Source organism: Lytechinus variegatus, chromosome 5 (genome assembly GCF_018143015.1).
Source record: "Lytechinus variegatus isolate NC3 chromosome 5, Lvar_3.0, whole genome shotgun sequence".
Lineage (NCBI taxonomy): Eukaryota > Metazoa > Echinodermata > Echinoidea > Temnopleuroida > Toxopneustidae > Lytechinus > Lytechinus variegatus.
The window spans coordinates 45,462,398-45,490,319 of NC_054744.1; the positions used below are offsets into that span (position 1 = coordinate 45,462,398).

Genomic DNA, 27,922 nt, shown 5'->3' on the forward strand with positions numbered 1-27,922 from the left:
TTTATATGAAAATGCTATTTTGGTATCTTATCATAAACATATATGATTTAGGGGGAATCTGTCCCCCGTCTCCCACCCCCCCCGCTTCAGTTTTAGTTCATAACCTTTTTTTTTTGCTTGTCAATTTAGTTTCCTGCGCCCCCCTAAATCCATTTGGACCCCCCTATAAAAATGTTTGGTTCCCCCCCCCCGAAAATTTCGTTTGATGACTTTTTTTTTCTTTCTTTTTTCTTGTCAAAATTTTTACCTGTGTCCATCACAAAATTTCAAGTGGACCCCTCCTAAATTTGTTGGCTTCCGCCGCCAATGATCATAAACACGCGTACAATGTCAATTTCATACATACTGTGACACCCTTTGCATGTTCATGTATTTTCCTTGGAATTTTTTTTTATATGACAGGCAGAATAATGTCGAGATATTTTCATTTCCTTGCTTTTGTAGGATGCACACCCATTAACTTACTGCATGTTTAATATAGTAAAATAAAATTAATTTATCCGTATAATAACTGTTTATTTTTGTTCTTCTCATCATGGATCGAAAATAGAAGGAAAGAAAAAAAAAGCTACACCGGGGATGGAGATAAGGGGAGAAAAGAATAGAGAGGGGGGGGGGAGAGGGAGGGGGAGAGAGAGGGGAGGGGTGGAATGAGAGAGAATGGGGTAGCATAAATAGCTGGCAAAGCAGATATTTCCGTATTTATGATAGTGGTTCGATGCATAAAAAATATCAATTGCGTTTTTAATAATAATAATAATATGGAGCTTTTATATAGCGCTTTTTTGAGGCTTTTGCTTGGTTCCGTATGCATGTAAATGAGAGAGCAAATGCCTTTGCTTGTAAGTTCAAACAATCGCTAAGCCGCTTAGTGGTGCGACTGCTTACAACCGTTGCGATTCTGTGCAACATAATTGTGACTAAATGATCGCACGAGCAATTGTGAAAGCCCTTTACCGACTGCAAACAATTTCTTGAAGATTCAGGGACGCACCATGAGATACCCAGTGTTAGGGGGGGGGGGGCTGGAAGTTTGGGTCGATGTAAAAAAAAATCATTTTTTATTTGAGCAATTTGTTTTTCCTTTCTCCTTTGAGACAAGTTTTTTTTTGCACCTTTCTGATGATTTGTCAGTGGACCATTTTTTTTGGCTGATGGTGAGTCAAGTTTTTTTTTTTTGGGGGGGGGGGAATTCAAGCCCCCTGGAAATTTAATAGTGCGTCCCTAAGCTACAGCTAAAAAGCGTGTAAAACGAAAATTTAACTTGCTTGTTTTTTTTAGCTCCGTCGGAGCACAAAGTACCCTTTCTCCTATGATTTTTTTAAAACCAAAATTCCCCCCCCCCCCTCTTGAACGTGTTCTTTGCCCCTATCTCCCGAGAAGGACCCGTTTTTCGTTATAGAAAGTGCCATTTCTCGTATCTGCCCATTTTTACCAAAACATCCCCCCTCAAGAACGTATGTTCTGTGCCCCTTTCACATGAGAAGGATCCGCTTTAGGTGTGAACAAGTGCCCCTTGCCTTCTTGTATAAGTGCCCTTTCTCGAATCAGTGCCCCTTTTTATCCAAGAAAATGCCACTCATGAACGTGTTCTGTGCGCCCTTCATACCTGAGAATTACCCGTTTTATGCCGTTAGTAAGTGCCCTTTTGCCTTCTTATACGGTTCCATTTCTGGTATCAGTTCCCATTTTTATCCAAGAAAAGTACCCCTCACGAATATATTCTGTGTCCCTTCTTTCAACTGAGAAGGGCCCGTTTCATGTGTTAACGAGTGCCCCTTTGAATCAAACAATATTCTCATTTTTTGTATGTTACTAAATAAAACTAATTGCAAGAATAACCTGCCTTGTCATATGAGTGGGGTATAGATAAGCAGTGGCGTACAGCTGAGGGGGGTGGCTTTCCCCCACCCACACCTACAAAAAAGTGAAATATGACATTATCTTCTTAATATTATGTCAAAATCTATCACAAAAATGGATTTTCGTTATAGAAATGTCAAGGTTTTTGCTCACCACTGTTTGTTAAGTTTACGTGATACGACTATAGCCTACTCAAAACTCTTGGCTCATTACACCATGGACATGATTACACTAATGCGGATATTTCTTTTCTTTGTTTTAAGATCGGTGCCCTTTTCGAAAGAAAATGTGCCTTTTTCCCCTGCGCTCCTCCCTCCCCCTTCATCTTCGTTCGGCCGCCCCTGTTTATAACTTAGAAACAAGTTAAAGGAATAGTTTGACATCACGTCTACGGAAGAGATGTTGCAGGAGACATGGGGGAGAAGCGGTGTTTTGCACTGCCACACTTCATTTTGCATTCGTTTTCGTTTTGTGAGTCGAGTTCGCATGACCATAATGACTCTGGAGGCAAGAAAAGGATAAGCACAAGCAAATGGTTATAATTACGAAATAAAACAAATGCTAAGGCATGATCTATCTTTTGCTTGGCTTGCAATTGCTTGCGTTTGAAGCAATAAAATTGCTCATTTCTGTGCATCTGATCCAATTTTATGCCCAAGATATTGGCGTTTACCAAAGGGGAATGGAACCTTTGGAACAAGACAGTAGGCTTGTGTCGAAACAGAAAAATCAAAGAAGAGGAACAAAAAAAGTTTGAGAAAAAGTGGACAAATAATGGGAAAGTTATAAGCATTTGATATTGCAATCACTAATGTTACGGAGATCCTATTAATGCGACGAGGATGTGTGATGTCACATGTGAACAACTTTCCCTTTGATGGACTATAAAGCCTATAAAATACCCCCAAAATGTCTCTTTTGGCTTTTTTCTTATGGTGATAAAAACTCTTTATCCATGATGTATTCTTTAAAAATCTGTATTACATGCCCTCCTATAGAAATATGCTCTACTGGTAGATGCGAAAAAATAGGCAGTGTAAGTGAAATATATAGGCTACTACAGTAATGGGGAGATTTGTTCGCAAGTGACATTTATTCAGCTACATACAAGATACAAAACATTAACAAAACATAACACATCTTTGTCGCATTGCCAATATGAGGATCTCCATAGCATTAGTGATCACAATATTCAAATGCTCTAACTTTCTTATTATTATCCGATTTTTCTCAAATTTTCGTTGATCTGTTTTTTTTTCTATTTGTACAGAAGCTATCTTGTTCCAAAGATATCATTCTCCTTGAAAGTTGGACCAGACGTTTTTTTTTTTTTTTTTTTTTTTTGGGGGGGGTGGGCATATTGTAAGTAAAGTATTGAGAAGAAAAAAATAGATGTCAAACCTGAAAACGGCACACTCTATCCATGTTTTGTAAATCATGAAAAAGAATGGGTATATTATAATTTGGTATCTTCCTACATTAATAATGTGAGTAGAAAATGTTTGATATTCTGATCTGAAACTGGATAATTTTAGCATGTTATGAATAAAGATCAATTTGCGTCTTTTAATAAACATGCATGCGCGTAGCGCGAGCTGAAAATATTTGATATTCCATATGAAAAGGGTCAATTTAAACACAAATTAAAGCACAGTGGTGTGATGCGAGCGCGAAGCGCAAGCTGATATTTTATTATCATTTTGACCTAGGATCGGGAGATTCTAGGCCAAAGGACATTTTGTCATCATATAGAAATGATGACTTACTTCATATTCCTCTTTTTAAGCGCGATATGAAACTTTCGATATCCCTTTCTGAAAAGGAAACAATTTAGTGTTTAAGAATTCCTAAAAATGTCGTTATCGTAATTTTATTAATCTAATGATAAGCCTAAATAATAATAATAAGCCCAAATGGAATTTGTTGCCATTGAGGCCTGAAAACTAGATTTTTAAGCACTTTTTAATCCTGAATAAGATTTAATAATGCGAGACCAAATCGCGAGCCGATTTTTTTTTGTAAACTGTCATAAATGCGGGATTTTAATTAGTTTGTTATAGAATTAATAACTCACCAATCTAAATGAGAGCGCACAGGCTCATAAGCCTTCATTTTTTACAATCAGACACCTGGAAATTGAGAATCTTATGGAATACACAAAGACAATAGGTAGGCCTACTTGGCAAATTGAATAATGCAAGCGCACAGCGCAAGCTGCAAAATGTTGATATTCACACCTTAAAACAAACATTTTACAGAGCACTTTAAAAAATCAATTGGTAAATCAAACAAAATAATGAAAGCTTGATGTCCGAGCTGAAATATGTTTTGTATACTAACTTCAAAACTTAACATTTTAAGCTTTATACAAGCCTTTGAGAAAGTATTATGTATCTCATCAACCGGACAATATACGAGCGCGAAGCGCGAGTGAAAATTTCAAAATATAGTGACATGAAATATTTTAAAAATTTGTTTTATATACCTAGGTTTTAACCTGACTGCAAAGAAAAAAAAACGAATGCCTGTGAGCAAGCAACCAGGGGACCAACGGCTTAAGGTCATGTTCGAGGGACCTGGTAATGAGGATAAATGCCTTACCAAAGGGCACTGGCGCATAGTCTTGGGAATCGCACCTGGGTCACCGTAATCCGAAACCCCCGCTCTACCGACTGAGCTATCGCGCCTCCAACTCTTCCCCTGACCTAGTCACTCGTCTCACTCTCATTCCTCTTAGGTTTTCTCTTTTTTCCTCCTTTCTTTCCTCTTCTTATTTCCTTTCTCCCTTTTTTCCCCATTTTTTTGCTCCGCCAATATGGGGGGGGGGGGGGGGAGGGACCCTTCGGGCCCCTGGATCCGCATATGCAGATGACAACACTTTAAATTCAGTAGAAATGCGATTATTCCTGTAGAAATAACCAGTAATCATTATTTCAGTAAAAACAGTTTAGTATTTCGTTCCAATAATAATTAGTATTAACATATTGATCCCCAAAATTAGTCTTTCGCCCCCAAAAATGATGAAGGAAAAAATAGATGTGTTTATTTATTCCTTTTTTTTAATTATCACGACTCGATAAAAGGAGAAAGGTTATGAAACGTTATAGTCTGCATGAACCTAAATTTGCGTCGACAGATTTATATGAACAATTCAAATATTCTTAAGCCATAGGTTTATCCAATTCAATCGTGTGCACGTGTAACAGAATTCACAAACCTCCAAATAATTTTTATTTTAGGGGCAAGTGTCCCTTTAATGCCCCCCCCCCCCGGCCTCCATACAGGGGAGCGTTTTCAAACATTTCCATCCGACAAGGTGTCAGATCTGACATCTTTCCCTGATTTTTAATAGACTGAGGGGCATTGTTTGTATGGTAACTGTCTGTTAAAATGAGATTTGTCGGATAAAATGTCCTATGTACAGGTCCTTTCATGAAACCTCCCCCCTCCCCCCTCCTCCCTTCCTTTGGGACTCTGTTCCAGGTGCATGCACACGATCCGCATTCAATGCAACTACACAGCTTGCATGCTCAGGGGATGGCCTTATTCATCTCCGAGCAACGCATTCTCTTACATCACCAGTAACCAATCAGAGACGAGGAGTGTGAGACAACAGACCAATCAGATTACTTCCGCGTGTTTTCAAGCTCGCTGCTCGATAAATAACCTCGACAATAATATTGCACGTATTGCATGCATCTCGCGAGTTCATTCATTCTGAAACAGAAAGCTGAAGCTGAAAATAACTTGGACAGCACCTTCTCTAGACGTTTATACTATAGCCATTGACTATTCCGAAGAATTTGGCAGTTGAATCTACTGAATGATGGCTCATACCGCAAGAAATTCAAATGTAAGTTTTCAATGCCTGCAAAGTGCAAGTGCGAGTGCTACTGTCTGTACGGTACGGTACCGGTACTGAGTCTGAGACAGAGAGTGAGACGTGCATGCAAAAAAATAGGGCATTGCTTTTGGCTTTGGCAAGCAAGGCCATGCAATTATGCCATTGAATGTGTGCAGTGCGATACATGAATCAGTTTATCATGCTCATAAAATGAATGTGTTTCATGTTCAACTGGGCGTTGCGTTGTGGCGTGCGCCTGTAATCCATGTGTGGGGAAGTTACAAATTGATGCAGAGGTTCGAAGTTCGAGCCCAAGCCGGGCCCAGGGTTGGTATTAATCTGAGATCCATTTTATGGCAAGACTTCCATATGTCCCCTCCACTAAAATTGAAAAATAAAATATGGAGAAGGTTTAAGAATTATCTAACATAGGCCTAGGCCTATAAGAGATTTAAGAAGGAAAAGTCGGATACATACCAAAATATGGCTTTATTATTATCTGTCAAACATTCGACTCGAGTGTGTCACTATGTGTAATGTGTGTAATTCCCAAGGCATCGGTTTATTTAGTCAGAAAAATAAATACCCAGTAGACTAGTCGTAATATGGGTTGATAACCGTTACGAAACCCATGCCATGGCTTTCAACAATTCCTGCTAAGTGCTAGCTCAGTACTAAAGGCGACAGACTGGAGATGCTTTGTTCTGCAGCAATGGAGGCGCACAGCCAATATTGGAGACTGTCTCCAATGTGGGAGATTATCTCCAAAAAAGAGTCCAATATCAGAGACTTTTGTAAAGAATTTGGGTATCCAATTTCAGAGACAGTCTCCAGTTTGGGAGACCAATTTCCTTTGTATACATTTGCTGCAAAAGGATTACCTTGGCAGCAAATAAAAATGTGATAAGCAGATTCCTCATAAAAAATTACCCCTTTTCACCGTCTACTTTAAAGAATTCACCGTCTACTTTTGTTTTGATAAGGATTTTTGTTGTCAATCACACACAAAACAAATGGGCTTCTGTCTTCTGACCTCAGTGAGACAAAATTTTGGGTGGAAAAAATCATGCTTTTGTTTCTTTTGCAAAGCAAGTCTCCAATGTGGGAGATTGTCTCCCCTATTGGAGAGAGTCTCCCATATTGGCCTTGCGCCTCTACTGTGCAGCGAGAGGTTCGAATCCAATTTCCCACCGGAAGTAAGAAAAAAAAGAAGAAAGAAAAAGACAGAAGGGGGTTTTGGAGACGTATTTTTAAAATTTAGTGGAGGGGACATACAAAGGGACATACAAAGTCTTTCCCCATTTTATCTTAGAGACTCGGATGAAATAACATTTTATCTCTTAAATTCAGTGAGATAAAACTTGTAAAATAACCTTAAAATCTCTCCGAATTGGTATGATGGTGGGCCCTAAGTCTGCGCACCTAACAATTTGACTTAAGATTAAGATTAAGATTTAACATGAATTTCTTATTTCACAAAATCTTTCAGTTGATAATGTTCCTGATATTAAGGGAAAGTGCACCAAATTTCTCATTAAAAAATGAAAGAAAATATAGGATTTTCTTGAAAAAACTCTGGGCAGCCATTTTCAGATTGAAAAAAAATGGTACCCCATGTCTGCTCACTCATTCACTTTGCACACAAATCATGGATCTTGATGAGAAAGGCTGTATTTTGAGGCCGTCACATGAAATACCCTATATTCATTATGTTTCCACTATTTTGAGTCAGATTTTTTTATGAATACCGGTCTATGTATTGCATGTGTAAAGTTCCTGCTTGTTGCGTATCTTTTACTAGAATCATGCAGATACGCATGTGCGCAGACAAGGGGGACTGCGCAGACTTGGGAACTTGCCATATGGTATTCTGAGAACACTTTTAATTTCATTTTATCTCTGTAACTAGACACACCTATTTTTTTATCAATATCCAATTAGAAACGCAATAGCTCTCTCATACTAGTCATATCACTCAACCAATGGAAATCCATTCGGCTAGGTGTGGCGAAGGAGTGAGATTGCGTCAATTTATTGACTTTTACTATGTTTATAGAGATTTCTTTTTAACAAATTTTCAATCTTTTTTTCGAAGTCTATATCGCATCTTTTCAAGCATTATTTCAAAGACAATGTTAATCAAGAAAAGTCTTATGAAATGCTTCCTGATTGTACAGAAATAACTTTAAGGTGTTCTCAAATCTCAATGAATATATAATTTTTCTTAGTTTTCATGCCAACATTTGGAGTTAATTCACCTGGAATTGACAAAATCAATGTCGTGGAGATAAAATAGCCCCTAGCCTACCCCCTTTTAAGTTTATCATTTTTAAACAGCCATTTGGAAAAGTTAACAAGCAAAGACAAAAGTTACAAATTTTAATGTTTAATTTTAATGTTTAAAGAACAAAATAGAAGATTACAGCTATTGAAATCATATTTGTTATGTAGACCTAATCCAAAGACAAAATGGCTTCAAAATGTTAGTGACTGAAAAAATGTGATTTTGCTATTTAAATTTTAAAATATTGACCGTGCTTAGTTTGTGTGCTTTTTATTTGCAGACTAAAAGTAAACCAAATTCTACAGAGTTATTCAACAGTTTATAACAATTCTCTTTTTTCCTTGCTTTTTGACAGATGAATACTCTTGGTTTTAAAAAGCTGCAGAATCTTGACAATGAGAACGCTGGTGCAAGGCTTGGTGCAAAGAGCATGGCTGTTCAAAAGCCTGCACAGAGGGCTGCTCTGGGTAACATCAGTAACACAATGCGAACCACACAGGTTGCTGGTAAAAAGGTAAAAAAACTGTATTCATTATTGTAAACCTAGGGACATTGCTAAGGAGTGTTTCAGGTAGCAGATGCTGAAAACATTTGTTTCTGGAAAGAAAATAAAGGCTTTCCTGATATACAAACATGTCTTGAGATTTAAAAAATCAAAATTCATTGAATCAAATCTGTGACATGCATATTCCTGATGGAAAAGCAGTTACAAATAAGGGTGCCTTCTTGATTTATCATCCTTTACCTGATATTAATTTGTATTGCAGTCCGAGAGGGGACACAATTTTGGATCTTTATTTAATGTACTTAATTTTCAGTACAGTTTGCATATTCTCCAAGTGGGTTCTAGGATTTTCTATCGACATTATCACAGATGTAAAGGAGTGTATATTTTTGTTAATTTGAAAGAAGTTGTTTACATGCCCATCCCACTGTTAAAATTCAATTTATTATGCAGGTTGTGAAGAAAGATGCAAGGACAAAAACGATGGTAAAATCCAAGGCTACGTCATCACTTCAATCTGTAGCTAGTTTACCTGTTCCTGTAGACAACTCCAAGCCAGATATCTGCAGGTCACCATTGCCACAAGTAGTTGACAAAATGGAGGTAGATTCTGTGGAATCGGCAATTGAAGCATTTTCTCAACAACTTAGCGATGTAAGTTCTTCACTTTCACGTGTAATTTCTTGTATGAGGAGCTGTTATCATGCATTTATAAATTTTGGTCATTGTCCACATTTGTCACCACATTGATCAAGGATTAAATTGATGTTGACAAGTTGTTGAATAATTTTAGCTCTACTACCATCTTTTGACCTTTGAAATTTTATAAGACCAATTATGTTGTCATTGGTCTCAATTCAAAGGTCAACATCAAATGGTATAGTGAAGCTCATTTACTAGCAGATCCATATCTGCTATATAGCGGGACAATGATAACACTTCGTGCAGAGCGTCGCAAAAGTTTATGACTTACTTTGACATTGTCATCCTGAAAATGGCTAATTTTTATACTTTGTGTACGAAGTCTATAGGAGATGAAATTCATAAAGGGTGATTATTTTTAGTTGGTCTGTAATAATTTCCATTGAAAAAAAACAATGAAAAACAAAAGATGAAGAAAAAAGAAATAACAAGGAAAATGTTGGATTTCGCAATTTCTTCGTGGAAACTTTTAAATTAGATTACAAAGAAGACATCTGCAAAAAGAAAAGTATGAAGTGAAATGATGTTTTTCATGTGTAAATTTGCATATTTTATTCATAACAAATATTTTCAGAACAATTTTTTTTGGTAGTTTACGGGTAAAAAATTGCGTGCCAAATTTTGGCGCGGTTGCGCGAACGGTGGTAGAGAATAGAGATCAGAAGGGGGGTATCATCACTATCATGTACATGTACCGCTCAAATAGCCCAGTCCTTTTTGGGTTACGTCCTGATACATGGTACATACCAGTATACTTCCAGAGATACCAAGTTCAAAGACCAGCTATGCATGAGATTTTCTGTGAATCTGAGTAAGATCAGACATTGTGTACTATGTATATGGGCAAATGCTTGAGACTCCTGCATAATGCGCGAGACTTGGTAGCTCTGTACTTCGTATGTTCTTGAGTATTAATTTTTTTTTTCATTTGTTTACTCTTTAGCTGCAAGTAGAAGACATCGACAAAGACGACAGTGACAACCCTCAGCTGTGTAGTGAATATGTCAAAGAGATCTACCTGTACATGAGGAGCTTAGAGAAGAGAATGGCCGTGCCCGCTGCCTATCTAGATAGGGAAGGTCAGCTGACGGGTCGTATGCGTCACATCCTTGTCGACTGGTTAGTTCAAGTTCATCTGAGATTTCATCTTCTCCAAGAGACACTCTTCCTCACAGTACAACTCATTGACAGATTCCTGGTTGTAAGTTGCATCTTTTATTACATTTATGTGAAATTCAATGGGAATCATTTACATATGATTTAGTCAGTAATCAGAGGCAAATCTTTACTTGATTTTCACCCAATAATAAAAATCAGTCACATATTTTGGGCTTGGATGAATTGAAAGGGAAATTGCTTTAGCTCTGTACATGTATTACAAGTTGTAATAAATGTTTCTGATCATGTATTAGTTCCAGCAATATTTGTTCCCTCTATGGAGCAAAAGGATCAAACATGTAAAAGTAAATTTAGGATTTGATTATACTCTATTAAATATGCACAAAACAGAGGGGAAAGGCTTACTCAAACGTGATTGTGTACAGTGGCATTCACTTGATTGATAGAAAGAGCTCTCCAGTCTCATAATCAAAGACTTTATTTTATGAAATAGTATTTCATAGTAAATTTGTGTGTTCTCCATTTATGCTCACTATCTACCAGGATCACACGGTCTCAAAAGGAAAGCTTCAGCTTGTTGGTGTTACAGCGATGTTCATTGCCAGCAAGTATGAAGAGATGTACCCTCCTGAAATCAATGACTTTGTTTACATCACTGACCAAGCATACACCAAGTCACAGATCAGACAGATGGAGATTGTCATGTTGAAGGGGCTAGGCTACAATCTAGGCAAACCTCTGTGCCTTCACTTCCTCCGACGCAACTCAAAGGCAGCTATGGTAGGCAATTGTTTTTATTAGCAACGGAAATTGTACATTCTCGCTAATACTTCTGGACGAAATATTGTTCCCTATTTTTCCCATCGTTGTATTAACCCTAACTAGGCCAGGCTTTTTTTGGCTGCTCTGTGGGGGGGGGGGTGATCAACCCTTCCCCTCTTGGGATCTCGGCCGTTAAGTGAACAATCACCACGAAAATTGGCACACAGGTTATTTGAGGAATAATTTACTTATTTATAAAAAAAAATAAAACAAAAATTAGAAATTTTTATATAGTGCTAATTTATGCATGAAATTGTGGTTTTGCTCTAAATCCAAAAATAAGCTAAAAAAAAAAATATTCTTTGTAGCATTCGTTTCGATAAACTTGAGAAAAAAATGGTTTCAACACCTATTATGTTTTTCATGCCATTGTTTTGTAATTTTCTTACATGTTTGTTTGTGTATGTTTTCTATCTCATTCCCCCACTTGTTTTCTCACTATAAATCGTGCTGGGGCTACCCTAGCAATATACTTGAATAAAACTTATTGGTAACCATTTATTTCTGATATTTTTATTTTGTTAATTTCTTATGTATTTGTTTTTTTCCGATGTTTTGAATCTTTCATTTTTTCCTGTTTTCTCACTAATAAAACATGCTGGGGCTGCCCAATTTGGTACGCATGTAATAATGGGCACTTGTTTGGTAAACATCTGGCATGCAAACATGATCCATACACAATTCATCCCATGTTATACTGTATGCCTTTCCATACATGTATTATGATATAGAAAATTTCAGTTTTTGGGCATGCACACGATCATAAAATGGCGCGCTGCACGAGAACAGTTTTCTTTTTTGAAAGGTGCATAAGGGGCTCGAAAGTTGTGAAAGGCCGGGGTGAGATCTTTTTCGGTTTTAGAATTATCGCGTAAAAACCATAGGCCATTTTAGGGTTAAATTGGAAAGTGGAATTAATTAATACTACAGTGTACACTACACTTGTAAGTTTTATGAAGATGGTTATTTTGTGCAATATTGCAAGCATTTAATGAAGTATGTTTATAAATACTGGTGAAGGGCAGACAAAAGTGTTGATTACATGGGCATGCATCGAATCCAATCATAAATTATTTTTGTGCACATGAGGCACTCAATGAGCTGCATAAACCTGTGTTATAAATATTTATGTTCACCTACATATATTGCAGATGCATTTTTTCAGACCACTCACCAATGTCTAAAACCAATTTGATTAGATTTTTGTGGTCTGAATATAACTGGTTTAGCTAGACTTGTATGTTCTAACAACAAGCTATGATTTCATATTTTTCTTTCTGTATGTGTATTCCAGGTTGACCCACAGAAGCATACTCTAGCGAAGTTCCTGATGGAGATTACTCTACCAGAATACAGCATGGTGCAATATGATCCATCTGAGATTGCTGCAGCAGCCCTCTACATGTCCATGAGATTATTAGGTTCAGAAGAAGACGGCTGGGGAGCTAAGATGACACATTACAGTATGTACAATGAAGATCACATCAGACCCATCGTTAGAAAGATGGCACAGGCTGTTATCAGGAATGATGCCATGACAGAAAAGTATCATGTGAGTTCCTTGAATTACAGTTCAGATGTAGTGCAGAGCTGCCAAGTAGTACTGATTTTCAGTATTTAGTACTGAAAAGTGAGAAAAATACTGAGTTTAATGTAAAATGCTGATTTCTAAAGTTTCAGCTATGGTATTTTGTGAAAATACTGATTTCCCCACCGAAATACTGATTTTCAACTTTAAAAATACTGAAATGTTCTTTTTCAGCTTGGCAGCTCTGGTAGTGTGAAATGAGATCTGTCATGGGGGAATTTCGCATTTTAGTACATTTCTCAACATCCCTCCCCCCCACTAACCCATCTAGTGTGGAAAGAATGTTAACTCCTTGCCTATAGTTATGAAGCTTTAATTCTATTTTTGCTGGCAGACGGTTCTGAAACCTTATGTCATAGAATGCTTGAAATGACGGGTTTATCAATGTTTCAGAGATGTACATGTACTACAGTCATTACCAGTGCTCAACTTATTTCATCTTGTTGAAATTGGCATAACCCATTTTTCCCATCATTAACCCGATTATACATGTCAATCTCATTTGATACTAATTTCGTCTCTTTTTTGGTTCATTTTGCAGGCTGTAAAGACAAAATACCGCAGCAGTCGATTCATGAACATCAGTACTCTCCCAGAGCTGGAATCCGATCTTATCAAATCATTAGCAGAAGATGGTGAAGAACGTATGTGAGAGATCAGTAGGATCAAAGACTTGAAAGACACATTTGACTATGAAACTCGTCTGCAGAAATGGACTTCTCCTTGATTCAGTGTCTTGCTTTCATTCAGAATCAATGAATGCCATGTGCAATGCGTCCCAGTTGAAATTTGAATTCCCGAGCTCGAGCGTATGTGGAAATTCCTTGATCTGAGATAATCCCCTGCATTGCATCTTTTGGAGAAATTCACCAATGGTGCCATTGCATTTTCTCGCAGGTTCATTTCATTATCTTTAGACTGCCAAAGGGATTTTTCCTATCGCGTTATGTGGATTACATCCATCGGGCGAATTAAAGTTGTCGAGTGTACAAGTTTCGCTAACTCCAAGTTGGGTCAGAAAGGCCAGGGCCCGTAACACCATGGTTAGCGATTAATCGTACGCTGGATTTTCATCACTGATTGTGTTGTAGTCTATGCAATCAATTGTAGAATGTTTTCCGATCATTGCTAACCTTTGTGTTACGGGCCCCAGGTCTGTCAAAGGTAAAACATGCAAGATGAACAGATGAAATGTAAATACACTGTAGGGCCGATGCTAGTGTTGGATAAAACAGGATTGCTTAAATAGCCTTGCCTTCATAACCTTGCTCTCGGAATAATGATGGGTTGAAAATAGAAATGTATTGTCGCAAGTTATGTACATGTACTTAGTTAGCATGCGTGGCTAATGGGGTCGTGAGATAGAAGTTCAGATTTTAATCAGTTTATAATTTAACAAAATTAGATCTCTTCCTAAAAAAAATCATTTGAATTTAAGTGTAATATTGGTATGAAATTAGCTCACATTTTTAATGTAAATTATGTTATGTATTCATTAATTTAAATCCTGCACAGCATGCACTTTTTTTTAGCCAACTTTTGAAATATTTGCACCCAAAATATCAAAAGCCACTTTACATGTTCACAAGATATTTGTTGACATTTTAAAAATATCCTCAGAACTAACATATTGCTGCAGCTGATATTGTGAAGGTATGCTGTATTTTTACCAGGAAATCACGAAATTTCAGCCGCAGGAAGATCAATATCAATTTCAACATAATGAAGCAACTGGTCTCATCAATGTAAACTTAAGCTTTGGTTCTTCCGGGGGGGGGGGGGGGGGGGGGGCAAATCTCCCTACTCATATATTCCATGAAAGTACGGTAGAAAACAAGTTTAAAGGGGAATGAAACCTTTGGAACAAATAGGCTCGTGTAGAAACAGAAATCAAAGAATAAGAATAAAGAAAGTTTGAGAAAAATCGGACAAATAATGAGAAAGTTATGAGCATTTGAATATTGCAATCACTAATGCCATGGAGATCCTCCCATTGGCAATGGGACAAGGATTTGTGATGTCACTGATGAACAACTTTTCTTTGGACTATAAAATAACCTCAAACAGTCTCTTTTTGCTTTTTCTTATGATACAAATTCTCTATCCATGATGTATTCTAAAAAATATGTATTACATGCCCTCATGTAGAAAGAACACATGATCTATGGATAGATGTGATAAAAGGGGCAATTCAAGTGAAATGTATGCTAAAGTAATGGGAGAGTTGTTCACAGGTGACATCACACATCTTTTTCGCATTGCCAATTTGATGTCTCCATAGCATTAGTGATCGCAATATTGAAATGCTCATAACTTTCTCATTATTTGTCCGATTTTTCTCAAACTTTTGTTGATCTGTTTCTGTGATTTTTCTGTTTTCACACAAGCTATCTTGTTCCAATGGTTTCATTCTCCTTTAAGAAAATGATTGAGCAAGAAAGTATGAGCCTTTGAATGTGTTGATCACCTTTGTTATGGACATCTTCCAATTAATGTGACCAATATTTGTAATGTCACTCTTGTGGGAGTCCCCAATTTTTTTCTACATAATGTACTTTTATCCAGTCTATCCATAGATCGGGGGGGGGGGGGGGGGGGTCATAAGAGGATATGCGACGTTCATGAATTACACCATGGACAATGGGTTTGTGTTGTCAGAATAAAAAAAAGACGTTTTGGAATATTTTCAGTGTCCAAAGGCGAGACGTTTGTGTGTGATATCACAAGTCTTGGTGGAATTGCCAATGGGACATTATCCATATATAGCATTGGTGATTTTGACATTAAAATGCTCATAACTTTCTATAATTGCTCAGGTAGGCTAAATCAAATTGTAACTTATATTTTCATGCTTCAGTGGCCAAGTCCATACCAACAATTCAATTTGAATATCAATCACAAAACTGAAAATATAAAGTTCTGGTAGTTCCTTTTGTATAGGTCTCTTACATGCTTCCATTAAGACTACCTATCTTACATGTATCTCCCATTTTGATTTGAATTTCTGGTGTAATCTATTCTCAAACATTGTTGGGGTTGACTTGACCTTAATATGTTCCAACAGCAAAAGTACTGTACTAAATTATGTGTTTTAAATGGTTGAACTTCATTGACATTAAAATTGTAATTATACCAGTACCTGATGCAACCTGGTCCTAATGGAAAATTAGATGTCACTAGAAAGTTTTGTATATCATAAGCTCTGAATAAACATATCTTGCTGTGACATGAATTATGCAGAGTACGAAAAATCATGGATGTGCAATGCTGTTGCACCCCCATAAAATAAATGAAAGATTTCTATGCATACTACCCCGCCCCATAAAAAAGGGTAAACGCCAATATAATTAAGTGGCAGTAACTATCAATCAAAAAGTATGTATGAATCTTTAATTCAAATATGTATCCAATCTGCAAAATAAAATTTTCCATATTACAATGCACTATGTATTCATCAGGGCTGCCACTTTTTAGAATGAAGTCTGAATCTAACATATATTCTACCATAGAAAACCATTGGGTAGTAGTAAAGGGTCATTCTCTATTTTCAGACTGATATCAAGCTCAAGTGGCATCCCTTTTTTATATGACAGGTAATACCTGTAGATGGGTTGCACATTTCAACTTAAGTTAATCATGTTATTTGTGGTCTTATTTGCAAAGTGGAAAATACATGTAGTGGCTTTTAATTGTATACAGTACCATAATAAAGATTTATTGAGATTATACACGGTTCTGGAATCTTTGTGAATTTGTTATGCTTGATACAATTACTTTCTTTACATTGGAATTTTGAACCCTTGCAAAACTAAACGTATTTGAATTAAAAAAAAGTTAGTTAAATATTCAAAATTGGTTAATATCTTGCTACTTTATGCATTCAATTTTTAGGTACATGTTGTGGATACAAGTTCACACCATCGGTGCAAATTTTGATGAAATAAGAGAATTTCACTAATTTTATGAATATTTTTGGATTTAGCTCCTTTTGGAATATCTAAAAGGGGAAGTTCACCCTGAAGAAAACTGTTGTAAAAATAGCAGAAAAAATAGTAAAAAATATTGGTGAAGGTTTGAGGAAAATCCGTTAAAGAATAAGAAAGCTATTGGAGTTCAAAGTTTTGGATTTGTGACGTCATAAACGAGCTGCTTCATGTGTTATGTAATATAAAATGCATGAATTTCAAATTTTTTTATGGTTCCTGATGACTTAATCATGTTTTCTATTCATGATCGGGTTTGAAATGATTTGTCTATTGATATACAATAGGTACAGTGAAAACCATTTTTAATTTTCTGAGAAAATGACATTTCATTGATTTTTTACCATTCGCTATGTACATGTAGGAATGCTGCTCGCATATGACGTCACAAATCAAATAATTGAAATTCTAATAACTTTTTAATTATTTGATGAATTTTTCTCAAACCTTCGTCAATATTTTCTATTATTTTTTCTGCTATTTTTACAATAAACCTTTTGTCAGGGTGAACTTCCCCTTTAAAGTCACCATCCTTAGAAAAAAATCCTCTTTGTAATTTTCAACGGAAATACATCAGAAATGATTGTATTGTACTCTTGCTAGCGATATTTGTTTCATGTTCAATTCCAAATATCTAACATGTTTTAACTTGGCAAAAAGGGACATTCTAAGGTTTTATTCCAAAAGGAGCTAAATCCATTATAAAACAAAACTTAATGAATAATAGATTTTTTTTAAACGTGATCTAGTTAAGATGAGAGCGCTATCGTATATATCGAAATAGAATATCGGTGGGAATGGGAAAGTGGTGAATTGAAAAAACCCTGATTTACAGAAAAATGCCCAAGTGGATTTCTCTTTTTGGAATAAAAGTAATTTTTCTTGCCGTATGACCTTTCCCTTCCTCATTCTGATTCCATCCTGAAGATGACTCTTCATTATATATAAAATTCATGCCCATCGCCTGCACTCTTCAAATGCTAACTAATGAGCTACATGTAGATTTCATCCCAGTGCATGATCATCTTTTGAATGCGATTTATCGCTAATCTCCAAAGAGCGGAGGATCAAATCAGAAAGAGAGAGAGAGATATATATATAGGCCTATATACTGATTGGGCAATGCGAGAGTAGCCCACGCATGTAGTAAGAGAAGTGTCACCTTGACTATCAAAATCCCCCATGATAATCAAATAAAATTGATAAAAATAGAATGATCGGATTAATAAATAAATAGATATATGATTTCGAATACATGTATATTAATGAAGTAGATAACTGAATACCATTTTATTAGAAGTACAGGATGGTACATAATATCATACCCGACATTTGTATGGGCACAGAATATTTCTTAAGATTGTGACTGTGATTTCAATAAAAGGTCTATAGGAACTTTGTACCAATGATCCCCCCCCCAAAAAAAAAAAAGTTCCTACAAGCAAAAAGAAAAAAAAAGTCCAATTCTGTTTCGAAAATGGACAGGCCGCTAAAAAAAAGGTGACGGTATTCATGGACATGCGGTAATTAATAAGCATTTTCAAGTTTTATATGTCTTGCTTGAAAGAACAACCGCCCCCCAAAAAAGGGGGTGGGAAACGGACTGAAAAATTAGCTGACAAGTAGTCTATTGGTTTATACCTAAAAAACGATAAAAGAAAAAAAAATAAAAAAATAAACAAAATATTGATATAATAAAGGCCAACTATTAGCACTTCGTAGAGAAAAATGACGTATGGAGAGCCATTCGTCATTATTTACAACTACGATGGCATCCCCGCCAAGAGTGGGTTTAGATTATTGTCAAAAGCTGCCTAAAATCGTGAGTAAATTGGATGGATTTCGATCCTGAAATAAAATTATATATATGATTTCCGAAAAACTTCGCAATGAATAACCTTTTAGTGTTTAACAACTGTATAACAACTGACATTTGTACCTAATAACATCAGTCATGTCAGTGAACTTACCTTAGTCCCACCTGTTGATATCCATGTGCTTTGGAGGTGAGGGGTCAAATTATTAACTTAATATGGTTGGTTGGCAATGTTTGGTTTATTTTTTGTCCTGTTCTTAGGGATAACTGCTTGATTTTTTTCACTCTGTCCGTTCATATCAGGTATAGGTGTAGGCAAGAATTCCATTAGACCAAAGCCTTCAGTCGAGCCTCTGTCTGACTCTGAGACTGAGTCTGTATTTTGATTGTTCCGATGAACTGCGTTGGCTCCAACTTAGTCCAATCACCAATACATAGACTGAAGAGTTGTTGGCCCGTAGGTACAGACAACCTGTTAGCAGTAAAGTTAGATCTAAATTCAGCGGAAACCCAATTTTCGGATCATTTTTTTTGTAGGCCCTACATATAAAAAATAAATTACATCCACATGATCCAAATTCCAAGCTTACGAAAAATATAAAATTCAGAAATATCGTAGTTACCTCAGACCTAGTCTTGAGGACGCAATGATGATGACTTTTAAAATCCTGACATATACTCCTTCATCATTGACGTCTTGACACTGCACTCTTCCCATAGTCGCAAAAGGGAATGACCAAAACAAAGATGGATTTCCCTAGCCTAGGAAATCCATCTTTTGACAAATAAATCACGTAAAGTTTATGAATTTTATTGATTTTTACACCTTCCTAATGCGTAGGAAGGTTTAAAAAAATGTTTGATAGCAATGTAAAAAAATAAAGGTTTCTTACCTTACTGATGCCGCGTAGACCCCTCGATCCACATGTAAACAACGGAAATACAATAGCGTCGACCCTTGAACCGCTTATGTATGACGTACTTCCGGCTAGCAATGCTGTTTTGACGAACAATTTATAGATAAAAATTATTATTTCACAAATACTAACATTTATAACGTAATTATAAATAATTGGTATAATATTAACAATTATAATCACATAATAAATTTTAGTATTTGTAAAATAATAATTTTTATCTATAAATTGTTCTTGCTGTGCAATGGGGATCGGTTCACTCCTTCAAGATTTTAGTACTTAATTTGATCATCATTTTTGCATATTCCTTTATGCCTTAGGAGTTACATGCTCACATCAATGGAAGCATTAGTCCTTCAACACTTGAAAAACTTGCAGAAAATTCCTTGTCATCGTCAGATAAAAACATAAAGGAAACCTTCAATGAAATACACAGATGGAGAACCTTGGTGGAAAGACGTGAAAGGCAGACATTGAGTGGGTGAGTGAAAGAATATCATTGCTGTTTAGAAACACAAACGGGTGTGTGTTACACTGACCAGGATTTGATCAAGTAGAAGTGGGAGGGGGGCATAGGGTTTTGAGGATTAATTTTTCTGAAATTACTTCCAAGAATGGTTGACCACCTTTTATATATTTTATTTTGCTTTGGAGAATATTTTTATAATGTCACTGTCTGGTAACTCTTGGATCTACTCCTGATCATAACTGTAAAGAAACGCTATTGATTGTGACATACAATGCAATCTAGAGGAGACAGTGGAATGAGTTTAAACCACTCTAATGACAGCATACACTCAGGCCTTTTTAGAAATGCTACTACAGTGTCTCCTTGCAAATGAACATCATTTTCATTAGATTTGATGTATTATTTAAATTTATTCAACAAAGACAATAAAATTTAATTTAACATTTACAACACATAGACTAGTAATCCTATGTTGTCACAGTTTTAGTCATAAAGAGAGTTGGTTAATTTTTTGGTGATAATATAAATTTATGTAATGTGTCAGGGTACAGGTTGAGGAGAATTTTCCTCTGCTTTTATGAGTGGAAATGATTTAAAAAATAAAAGGTTTATTATTTTGCCTATGCAAATTTGATGTCTAAACTGTGAAAAATGTTAATTTCATTCATAGTGCAGCACTTCTAATGACTCCTTTAACTATAAAAAAAATGATTCCAGTCGTGTGTTTGTCTTATAAGGAGTAGTAAAATTTTTTTCTATTCTTTAATATTTTTTGTCATCAAATTCAAACAAATAAAAAAAAATTGATTCCAGTCGGGTGTTTGTCTTATAAGGAGTAGTAATAATTTATGTTCAATTCTTCATTTTTTTTCATTTGTTTAAATTTGATGACAAAAATCTTGATGGAAAAAGTTTTGAATAATACTGTACCTGTGAATCACCATTTAAGCATTTTCCTTTAATCTCTCTTTATCTTCATATCAGATGTTTCCAAACATTTAAACTAATCCACAAATTGGCTAAAGATGTCAAGGCTGTTTCCATGGTAACTTCTGATGTCATAAAGGAATTTGCCAGCGATGGTGTAAAGTATGTTGAACTCCGGAGCACACCTAGAGATGATCCTGCAAATGGTAAATACTGTGAAGACATGAATGCAGGGGAAGCATTAGATGGAGCAAGGCAGGGGGGGGGATGCTTCATCTGATTTTTCAAGTAGTGAACAAAAGAAGAAAAAGTACAACTTAGGAAGGAATAGGAAGAACAGAAAAATTTGCACTTTCTCTTTGCTCAGTTAGTCAACTTTCCATTTTGTTTTATCCCACTAGGACTAATCATGATTTGTTTGTAACCAGTTTGTCTAGTACATTTGATCTAATTGCCATGTAGTCCATGTACTACTGTGTCTTATTATCCATTTGGTCACACAGATTTCGGTCTAACATCCACTTAGTATATACAATAAATGAATTTTTTATGTATCAAATTCTCATTTGGCAGTTGGGCTGTTATCGATAACGTCTTTATCGCTAGTCTTGTCGATAATCACTTGTTTTTTTCCACATAGCGATATTGATAAACTTTCTCTCATCGATAATATGCGCTATTATGTAGGAACACGGTGATTTTTCGCAATTTCACAGAATTCACAAATACGGCCCTTTCAAAGTGGCTTTTCAAACGGAAAATCGCGGAAAACAAATTTTTCCTCAAACTGCACAGAACAGCAACAGAAATTACTCCAAAATCTCAACAAAATACAAATACTTACAAACCACCAAACACGATCTCACCCCCACTTTGCTTTAATCATGACAATCAAAACATTGTGACTGCACTCGACTCCATTGGATCGAATCGAAAACATAACAAGTGCAAGCTCAATTTTAGTGAAATTTCAACTCATGTAGAAGGCAGCACATGACTGTGTTGCTGCCTCTATTTCAAAGATCAGCAGCACGATGTCAAAATGACGGATAGGCGAAAGACATTGATTGCTCAGAACGATGTCCAAGAAGCCCCAAAATTATCGATAAAACTTCATCCAACCCTAAAATAATGCTAATAACGTGAAAGGTGGGGATGTATTTATGCTAAATATGTTTGTTAAAAGAATATGTAATCATTTACATCTGATGAACGTGGATTTTAAAGTGTTCTTGGTACAATTTTTGACCAACGTGAGTATGTGACATTGCTATAATGCATAAAAAAGGCGTATTGATTATGTTTTTTGTCGATAGTTATAAATATCGTTAAGATATTTTTAGCAATATATCGACAGAGAATTTTCTTAGTGATTACAGCCCTAATTGGCTGTGTGTGGAAATGTAAATAGAAGCAGTGGAAATTTGACCATGCCTTGTGGGCAATTAGAATAAATGGTGTTTGGTCAAAGTGGATAAAGATGAGCAATGGTTGAACTTAATGACAAATTAATAGTAAACCAAGAAGGTTCAGCTCTGCTAGCAGCCAAAAAAGAAGTTACCCTGGTACCACCCTTACATGTGCACATTCTAGAGGATAACAAGCTTTGAATAAGATAAATAACTAGCTTTAAATATATGAATATTTTCATATTGAATACCTGATTGCCTACACGGTTTAACAGGGTACAATATCATGATATATTCAAACTTGATCACTTGATAGAACAATTGTGTGGTAATGTCATTTTTATATGTATGATACTATGTTGCAGTTTAATGTCTTTTTATTTTGGTAAATCAAATCAAATCAAATTCATTAATGACTAATTAAAAAAAAGAAAGTTTATGGACTGGGATGTTTACAAACTTGGAATGCTCTATAGCTCATAAGGTTCCAGTAAGGTGTTTCATGGCATACAGGTAGTAGCTGATTTGTTAAGGGGGAACATTACAGACGTTATACATGGAGCAGGGGAAGAGAATGGACTGATTCAGAAATTTTCCATTTGATAAAATTTTTTGATTTGTATTTGTTTTGAAAAACTATTTTTCCCTTTTTTCAGGATTGACCAAAAAGCTGTACATTGACGCTGTACTGAATGGAATAGAGAAATGTGAAAGAGACAGGATTGATACAATAGTGAAGTAAGTTTCTCAACATGATGCTAAATGTAGTGTGATGGTCAGTTAAAGTTTAGATATCCTGTCTATTTTTATGTTTTATACAAATAAAATAATTGTCAAATTATTCAGTGATTATTGAATCATTTTAAATTTATTTTCTTTAGAAGTGATGTATTGAAATTCAGACAAGGCCATTAATCCAACCATTGTTAAGAAAGAGTCATGTTCTATTCTCAGATCAGTGTGCATTTTATGATCCTCCTATCCAATGGAGGGTCCTAGGTTGATTGAATAATCAAGGAATGACTATGTATGCCCAGTTGACTGGTCTTGACACTCTTCTTGTTGGCCTTGGTTTTTTTTTCTTATATTCCCATTGGTGCATTAATATGGAAATGTGTCCAATGCAAACATGGCCAAGTCCTGAAAATAGTGAAATTCATGACCTATGATAATGTATGAAATTAGTAGCACTGAAACATTTTGAGTAGACACCATGGCGGCGGGGGGGGGGGGGTTCATATTGTTTGAACATTCTCAGCACGCAACAGCTCTCCTGAGGTTTTGTTTAGCCAGATTTCTGGCACTATTGTAATTAAATACGTTCATCTTCAAGTAGAAACCAAGAAATGAAATGAAATGTAAGGACGTTCCAGAGGTAAAGTGAAATCCATGTCATTTTCAACACACTTTGCACATAGATACTTCAGAACCTGAATGTTTGAAATATGCAAAAGTTAACATGGGTCCATGTGCTTGATATTTTGCTATTGAGCTTCAAAGTTCACCCAATTGGATGTTCTTAAGAATTCAAAAAAATTCAAAAGAATTTGGCATTTTTAGACCTCAAGAGATCACTACAATGAGTTTAAACCTCTATTACTCAGTCAAAATCTGTGGAAATGTTGTAAAATTTTGCAAGATAGTTAATAATTGTATCATTAAGATGGAGAATCTATTTATAGTGCTACTTGTTTGCTCTTCTAAGTCTAACAGCACTGTTCTTAAAAATGGCGTAAAAGATAACAAATACATAATCTCAAAAATGTGAAATTTCAATCACAAACTATATAGAAAAGTACAACAAAATGCTGCACTTTATTCAAAATCCTTGTCATTTTCACCAAACTTTGCAAAATTGAAGAGGAAGGTAGGCCGATAATAAGAGGTGCAAACATTAAAATTAGGGGTTCATGTGCTTGTTTTGTAACTATCAGCACTTTTATTAGAGAAAATATGCTTTTTAAAACACCCAAAACGCACCAAATACTCTGTATTAATGTGAAGAAAACTTAAACCCACTCTACCATTTATTCAAACTCGGAGTCATATTCGTCATACCTTGCAGCACTGCAGAGTAAAATATTTTGAAATTGTTGTATGAAATTTGCCCTAATTTTTTTCTTTTTTCCTTTGACTCAATTTATATAGCTAGTATCTAATGATAATTTTTGGTAAACATATAGTTTTTTTCAATTTCTAACAAAAATCTAGAAAAACATTGCCAAAAACTAGTTAATTTCCTATGTATCTTATGGTTTTTTAAATTCTTATGTATTTCTTTGTTTTTTCAAACCTTTGTCAGTGACCCTTCTTTAATCATAGGTATCATAGAATAAATCCATCTAAACTTACAAATGTAAAAATAATCATACATTTAGGATTTTTGGTTGAAAACTTGCCATTACTTTGTACACGTAATCACGTCTTTGAGCAATTTTAATAATTACTCTTGCAAAATATTGCGTAATTTCGGAACGGCATACCCGGGTGTTGCGAATTTGGTCTCAAAAGATGCGCAAGACTTGAAAGTAACAAGTCAGCAAGCGGCGCGGCAGCGTAGCAGCGAAATTTGTCAAGGGGGTCAAATTGACCCCCTGTTTATTTAAGGGAAATGAAACCTTTTTTAATGAGTAGCCTTTTGTCGAAACAGAAAAATCAAATAATTAGAACAAATAAAATTTGAGAAAAATCAGAAAAATAGTGAAAAAGTTATGACCATTGAATATTGCAATCACTAATGCGATGGAGATCCTCCCATTGGCAATGCGACAAGGATGTGTGATGTCACATGTGAACAACTATCCCTTTGATGGACTATAAAATACCCTCAAAATGTCTCTTTCTGCTTTTTCTTGTGGTGATACAAACTCTTTATCCATGATGTATTCTTTAAAAATCTGTATTACATGCCCTCCTATAGAAAGAACACATGATCTACTGATAGATGTGATAAAAGAGGCAATTTTGGTGAAATATATACTAAAGTAATGGGAAGAGTTGTTCACAAGTGACAACACACATCTTTGTCGCATTGCCAATTTGAGGACCTCCATAGCATTAGTGTTTGCAATATTCAAATCAAATGCTCATAACTTTCTCATTATTTGTCATTTTTATTTCTTAATTTTTCTGTTTTCACACAAGCTGTCTTGTTCCAAAGGTTTTATTCTCCTTTAAGGATTAAGAAGTGTGTAAAAATTTACCCATTCCAAGTTCTGTACAGTTTCTATACAATCATTGCTAATGTTTTCTTTTTATACTCCCTATTTATGTTTTTTTTGGTTTAATGGGCTTTGTATCTCATGAAAAGATGATACATATGAATGAAATGTATCATTATTAAATGAAATTTATTTTCAGGTTTCTACCATCCATTGATAGAAGGATGAGCTTAGAGGATGCGGGAGAGGTTGTTAATCTTGCATTGGAATATCATTCCTCAACAGACAAGTGTGTTGGATTAGATCTCAGTGGTGATCCAAAGGTTCGTATTCCAGAGGTTATTCAGTTGAAAAATGTAAAAAAAGAATAATGACAAAAATTGAAAGTAGTTTGCTTTAGATTTTGTTTACCAGTTAAAATTTGAATAATGATAATTCAAGCATGCGAGATAAGTATTTGAAGTTAGATTAGTAAACAAATTACTCGGAGAAAGTAATTCCTTTCTCTTGTTTTAAGTGTTTCTGGTCAAAAAGTTTAATATGAAATTGATCGTAAATGGTGATTAAGTAGTCAAAAAGTTATCAATGTATTATGATAAATACACTGCCTCATGAACTTTAGATTTATTAAATACTTGAGTAAGATTTTTTATTTTCATGAGAGTTTATATTTCTTCCTTTAAACATGTATCATTTAAGAATTAATTTAGTTTGTTTTGTTTTTATTTTGATAAAGACGTAAGGTTGTCATAGATTTCTATTTCTTTTGTTAATACATATTTTAGTATGGTGATGTCAAGGCACTAGTCCCACTGCTTCAGAGGGCCAGAAATCATGGCTTAAAACTTGCAATTCATACTGCCGAGGTAAGTTAAATTGGAAGAACTTTAAAAGGTCTTAGGTAGTCAGTCACACAGTTGATGGTACATATGCTGTTTGTATGAAGAGATCATAGCATAATTTGTTATGATATGAGTGGTGTTGTATTTTTTAACCTGATTGCTAAGAAATAATATTGATGATACATGTAATAATGGTGTTGTTTTATAGAGCGCCCACACCGTCAAAGACGTTCATGATACTCGCCCAGCAACAGTTTCCTTGTATATACAAGTATGTATGACCGAAGGCCTATGGTCTTTTCTGGGAGGATAAATAGTTTACCTAAGGTTATTGTACAATGCTTACTTAGCTCATGACAGATACATGGTGTACTGTGAAACCTACTATCTTATTCTTTGCCATGGAAACCAGAAGTTACGCCTACTTAAAAGGGAAGGCTGAATGAGCAACATTCGCTCGCTATTGTATACTTGTGTTTAAAATGGAAATCAAATCGGATTGTGAAACCACCTCTACTATCATGCTATAATCATTGTGTCAGAGTTGCGATAGTCACTTGAAGAGGTAAAAAAAAGTTGTTTGGGTATTCAATTACCTGCCCCCCTGTTGGTTTAGGGTTAAACAGATCCATATTATTTTAGCCCCTGTCAATGGATGTGATCAGTCTTTTCATTATTGTTGACATCTTCCGCTCCTGGCGAGTTTTCCAGCCAGCCAGCCGATGTGGGGTTCTTACAATGGTGATCAATTACTTTTGTATTCTACCGGATATGCCTTTCAATCTCACCCCTGGCTGTCCATTGGATCAAGACATCATTGTGAGCAGCTCCCTGCTAACAAACGTTCTGAGCATTCAACCTGTTTCTGCACCCTGATAACTTTTCTGCATGCAGTTATGGGTTGATTTGCAAAGTTACATACAAACCAAATCATTTTAAGGGTTATTTGTGCTTGAAGACATACCTGCACTGCAAAAACAGCAGTGTTAATTTAACACCAGCTTGGTATCTATATCGAAAAAAACAAGGAAAGTGTAGAAAATAACACCAGTTAAGAATCAAACTGATTTGGTTTAACCATGGGTTCATAGTTTAACTCTGATTATTGTTGTTTAAATGCCTATCTGCTGTTAAAATCTAATGAGCTAGTGCTAAATAAACACTGGTATTTTTGCAGTGTGTAGGTTCTCTCCTTTCCATTGTATTTTTTTCTTTCTCTCTTTTCCTTCATTTCTTTTACTATTCCCCTTTTCCTTTGCCTTCTCACTCTTTTCCTGTTTACTTTTCTCTCCCTTCTCCCTTTCTTTCCTTGTCATTTGAGTCCACTTTTCTTTCCTCATTTCTTTTTTTGCTTTGTCTTCTCTGTTTCCTTTATTTTTCTCTCCCTTCTCCATTTTCTATCTTTTCACTTAATTTCTGTCTTCTTTCCTTTCCATTTTTCTTCCTCATTTTCTTTTTTTCTGTCTTACCTCATTCCCATTCTCACCTTTTCCTTCCTTTTCTCACTTTTTCCTTCTTCTTTTCCTCTCATCCTCTATCTCTTGCTTCCTTCCTCTTTCGATTCCTTTTCCTTCATTTTCTCTCTTTCCCTTCATTTTCTCCCTTTCCCCTTCTTTTGCATATCTTTTTCCTTTATCTTCTCTTTCCGTTTTCATTTCCTCTTTCGTTTCC

General features: G+C 35.5%; 2 protein-coding genes across 2 annotated transcripts; both read left to right on the forward strand.

Annotated features, from left to right (window-relative positions):
• Nucleotides 1-5,548: 5,548 nt before the first annotated feature.
• On the forward strand, nt 5,549-16,455 carry LOC121416277 (G2/mitotic-specific cyclin-B-like). Its single transcript, XM_041609807.1, has 7 exons — nt 5,549-5,716; nt 8,347-8,505; nt 8,950-9,150; nt 10,142-10,399; nt 10,861-11,097; nt 12,434-12,691; nt 13,269-16,455. The coding sequence occupies exons 1-7, from the start codon at nt 5,687-5,689 to the stop codon at nt 13,377-13,379; spliced, it is 1,254 nt and encodes a 417-aa protein (XP_041465741.1). The 5' UTR covers nt 5,549-5,686; the 3' UTR covers nt 13,380-16,455.
• A 1,969-nt stretch (nt 16,456-18,424) lies between these two features.
• On the forward strand, nt 18,425-26,584 carry LOC121416278 (adenosine deaminase-like protein). Its single transcript, XM_041609809.1, has 6 exons — nt 18,425-18,532; nt 19,764-19,924; nt 20,897-21,045; nt 22,905-22,986; nt 25,609-25,732; nt 26,195-26,584. Exons 1-6 carry the CDS (start codon nt 18,446-18,448, stop codon nt 26,282-26,284), a joined length of 693 nt encoding a protein of 230 aa, XP_041465743.1. The 5' UTR covers nt 18,425-18,445; the 3' UTR covers nt 26,285-26,584.
• Nucleotides 26,585-27,922: the final 1,338 nt, after the last annotated feature.